The 4,087-nt window shown below is 63.8% G+C and overlaps 2 protein-coding genes across 3 annotated transcripts in view; both read left to right on the forward strand.

The window, feature by feature from the left end:
• The first annotated feature begins 2,008 nt into the window (after positions 1-2,008).
• On the forward strand, positions 2,009-2,410 carry NHLRC4 (NHL repeat containing 4). The gene has a single exon (XM_024759374.1). It carries the CDS (start codon positions 2,039-2,041, stop codon positions 2,408-2,410), a length of 372 nt encoding a protein of 123 aa, XP_024615142.1. The 5' UTR covers positions 2,009-2,038.
• Positions 2,411-2,891: 481 nt separating this feature from the next.
• PIGQ (phosphatidylinositol glycan anchor biosynthesis class Q) overlaps positions 2,892-4,087 on the forward strand; it is a 14,005-nt gene continuing 12,809 nt past the window's right edge. Inside the window, exon 1 of one of the 2 annotated variants that reach the window (XM_024759667.1) lies at positions 2,892-2,943. The gene's annotated coding sequence lies outside the window, so the exon portion shown is untranslated. The remainder of the gene's footprint in view (positions 2,944-4,087) is intronic. The other variant, XM_024759668.1, reaches the window with a different exon arrangement.

A 4,087-nucleotide genomic window follows, 5' to 3' on the forward strand; every position in this document is an offset into this window, starting at 1 on the left:
CCCTCGGACCCAGCGAATCACTTCTGTTCCTGGGAGCTGGCCACACCTCCACGCCCACCCAGCAATGGCCCCAGGGAGGGCAGTTCCTGCCTGTGCCTGGCTCCCCACGCTGGGCCAGCCGGGCTGGGGCCAGTCGGATCAGGACATGCGGCCGCCCCATTAACCGCGCCGGTAGCAGATAGCATCGCCACCCGCCCCTCCGCAGTGTCCAGAGCTGGGGTGCAGGCGGTCAGGTAGGGAGTGCTGTGGGTCACAGACACGGCTGACCCCCACCTTCCAGGGGCTTCCTGGAGGGGCTGTGGGCTGAGTCAGGCGGTGTCTGGAGAATCCCCAGGTCCTGAGTCTGAGGGAGACCCACCCCACCTTGACCTCCCGTTAGCACCCCTACCTAGCTACCGCACCCCGACTTCTTATCACCCAATGGACAGACATAAGCCTGACCCTGCTGGCAGGCTGGTGCAGAAACAGGATCAGAGAGACAGGACCCAACCTGTCTAGTCTGTGGGGGTGCAAGATGCAGCCCCTGGAGGCCCTCGCCCTGGACTCTGGTGAGGGACCCAGCCAGCAGGTTGGGGGCACAGCCCCTTCCCCCAGGTCCTGAGATTTCAGTCCTGCTGGAGGACGGAGGCGGTGCTGTCTCCTGAGACAGCAGGTGGTGGAGGCCCTGGGCCCCTGGGGAGGGTGGGCTGAGAGGACCGTGAGTGCAACCAGCCGTGCAGGGGCAGCGTGAAGAATGTCCCAGAGGCCAGAGTAAAGGCCCCGAGGCAGGAATGTGGCAGCACTGGAAGGTACATGGTGGGGTCAGCAGCTGAGTGATTGGACTCCTTAGAGCTTCCTTGGGTGCTGCTCAAAGGTGGCCCAGCCAGAGCTCTGCCTCCCTGCCCCCCTTACCCCCCTTCCCCCCTCCTCTGCCAGGTGGCTCCCCCTACCCCCTCAGGCTCTGGTTTCCAACAACAGAGCGCGAGCCCCCCAGGTAGGAGATCCCTCCCCACAGCCAGAGAGGCCTAGGAAAGCACTCCTGCTTCACCCCTCAGGAGTTGGAAGTCTCCAAGGGCTGTGTGGGGCAATGGGCAGGGGCTTGGGCTGCCCCCAACAAGGGCCACTTTCCCTGCCTGGAGAAAAGGTTCTATGGGCAGAGGCGTTTGAGAAACACTGCTCATCTGTCACCCCTCCCCCCACATCGGACACCTAGACGCCCCTGAGCTCATTCCGGCCTCAGAACAAAACCCACAGCAGCCCTCCTGGGTCATGTGTCTCCCAGAATTGTGTTCAGGGACCGCATCTGGGAAAATAGGGCCCAGAGGCACGGCTGGAAGTCGGGACCTGGTGGAACAGAGTCAAATTTGTAAAACAGGAGGAACCAGCACCGCCGGGAAGTGTGCAGGGGGACCACTGTCACACTGCTTGGCACATGGTGGGGTGTCGTTTCTTTTGCAGCCCCAAACTTGGCCCAGTTGGAGGACTGGCTCAGAGAGGCTGAGGCTGTGATGTCTGCCTACCGGCCAGCTCTCTGGCCTCCTACCCTGACCTCCTGGGCCTCCCCCACCAGCGGGTCAGCCGCGTCCCAGGGACCACGCCTCATACTGGACCTGCCTGGAGACCCCGCGCACTCCTGGTGGCCCTGGCTGCTTAGGTGGTTGCCAGTGCCCGCAGGGGCTGGGGCCTGCACTGCTCCCCAGATGGCCTGCTCTTCCTGACGGCTGGGACTGCACCCTGCATCCACGTGCTGGACCTCTAGGGACCCTCCATCTGCCACCTGCCCTGCCTTGTGCCAGGGGCCAGGGCCTTCGTGACAGAGGACGTGGCTGTGACAGCTGCTGGGCTCGTGGTGATCAGTGACCTGGTCCACAGAGCCGTCCGTGTGCTGCAGCACACCATCCGAGCCCCTCAAGGCCGCTGGGTGACAGTGGGCACCTTCTTGGACCCCAGGGGGCTAGCTGTGGACACCCTTGACCACCTCTTGGTGACAGACTACGTGCCCGGGGCTGTGCACAGCTTCACACTGGGCCCTGCCTTGGAGCCACTGGCCCCCGCCTCCATGCTGGGCCTGGAGGGCCCCTGCTGGGTGGGCCTGGGGCCCGATGGGGTCCTGTCTGTGAGTGAGGAGTTCGGGGACGTGTGGCTGTTTGGCAGTGCCCGCCAGCCCCCGTGCTCCCTGGAGGACCTGGCTGGGCACCACTTTGGCAGCCCAGCAGGCGTGTGCACCGACGCAGCGGGCAGTGTCATTGTGGCGGACGAGCAGCGACACCAGGTGACCCTGTTCCCCTGGGCCAGGGCGCCCATCTGCCTGGTGTCCGAGAGGCTGAGGTGGCCCCTGGGTGTGGCCTGTGCGCCCCAGGCCCAGCTCATGGTGGCGGATGCAGAGGACGGCTACATCAAATTGTACCAGTCCTACTTGGAATTGGCCTGATCCGGTGGGCTTGAACGGGAGCAGCCCCTCACTGTGCATGGGTCCAGCCCCCCGAGTTTGGACCACGACAGGAGGAATGTTCAGGGTTTGCAGGGTCCTCCAGGGCTGTTGGCCATGCCTTCCTGACCTTGTACATTTGCTGACACTCCTGAGCACTGCTGTCGGGCCCCGGCCTGGCCTCCTGTCTTCCCTCTGGGGAGGATTCAGACTTGGTCCACAGCCTGGATCAGCTGCCTCCCAGCCTCCAAGGCCCAAGAGGCCTGCGCTTTGGGGCTGGCAGCTGAAGCCTGGAGATCTTCAGCGTGTTGGGCCAGCTACCAGCACTTACCCAGGCAGGATCTCCCACCAGGTGCCGCAGCCCCAGCCTCCTAATCAGACAGAGGCAGGCAGGGAGGGTGTGGCTGGGCGGGCAGGGCCGGGCTGGGCTGGGCTGGGCTGGGCAGCCTGGGCAGGGGCGCGGCCCTGCACTGTCCACCATTTTCAGAGGTGCCCCAGGTGCCAAGCCTCCTGAAGCTTCTCTGGGCCCAGCTGAGGTAAGGGGGGAGCAGAGGAGGGGCCCCCCCGGAGGTGCCCTGGGGTGACACATGGCTGGGTTGGAAGCCTCCATGCTCCTGGCCCACTTCTCCCATGTGACACTGTCTGAGCCTTCATTTTCTCCACTGCAAATGAGGATCAAACAGCTCCAAGCTCATGGGTGGGGTTGCTGGGAGAGTTCCGGGCAGTGGTCAAGTGCAGAAGAGCCTTCCTGTGAGGACAGACTCTTGCTGCTTAAAAATAGCAGGAAAATGAGGCCAGAAAGGGTAGGGGGTGTGTGGGGTTACTCTGAGTCAGGAGCCCAGCCAGGCTCCTAGTTCCAGTGGGTGGTCTTCAGGGGAAGGGGCCAGTGCCTAGTCCTGCCCCTGGGGGCTGGTGAGGGGATGGTCTCAGGGGTCTGTGGTTTAGGCCATTGCCTGACAAGGTCCCCTCCATATGTCCCAGCCCCTGCAAAGGTGGGGCAGTATTAAGTGGGTCAGTATAAGGAAGTGTGTGGGGCAGGTGCTCTGTAAACTTTAGTAGTTGCTGCTGGTGCTAGGGCTATTGTCCCCTGGAACAGGAGGGGCCAGGGACGCCTCCTGACCATCAGATCAGATGGCTTCAGACCCTGGGCTGGCCCTCCAACCTTCGTAGCTCACTTGGCCTCTACAGGGACTAGGGTGCAAAGGGGCCAGTCTGGGGCTGGGGTGGCAGCTTCTCCTGGGACCCCACCCAGGGCCTGGGGATCCTTTCACCCTGGGATGGTGTAGACAAGGTGAAGTCTGGGACCCTCAAATGTCAGGTCTACTGGATCCCTCAGATGAAGAAACCAGGCATGGGGGAGGTTTGGTGGCTGTGGGAAGGTGGGGAACTGGAAGGCAGGGGTGTTGGGGACACTGTGGGTAGACTGGTGGGGGAACAAAGATGCTGCGAAGGGGACAAGGACATGGGGGACAAGGACGTTGTGCACAGGGCATGGGGAGGACAAGGACGCAGGAGAGACAAGGGCGCTGCGCGCACGGGCCACCGGCTCCGGCGACCGGAACGTTGCGTGCACGGAACGCTCCGGCGAGGGCCGGAGGGCAGCCCGGGTGCCTTTGGAGCCGGACCGTCGCGCGGCAACGCCGGGAGCGGACGGAAATGGGGCTCGTGTCCCGCGGCGCC

Source organism: Neophocaena asiaeorientalis, unplaced genomic scaffold, assembly GCF_003031525.2.
Source record: "Neophocaena asiaeorientalis asiaeorientalis breed wild unplaced genomic scaffold, Neophocaena_asiaeorientalis_V1.1 scaffold254, whole genome shotgun sequence".
Classification (NCBI taxonomy): domain Eukaryota; kingdom Metazoa; phylum Chordata; class Mammalia; order Artiodactyla; family Phocoenidae; genus Neophocaena; species Neophocaena asiaeorientalis.

What these genes read in the sequence shown, in the direction of transcription:
- NHLRC4 (XM_024759374.1), top strand. Translation starts at nt 2,039, where the DNA reads ATGCTGGGCCTGGAGGGCCCCTGCTGGGTGGGCCTGGGGCCCGATGGG.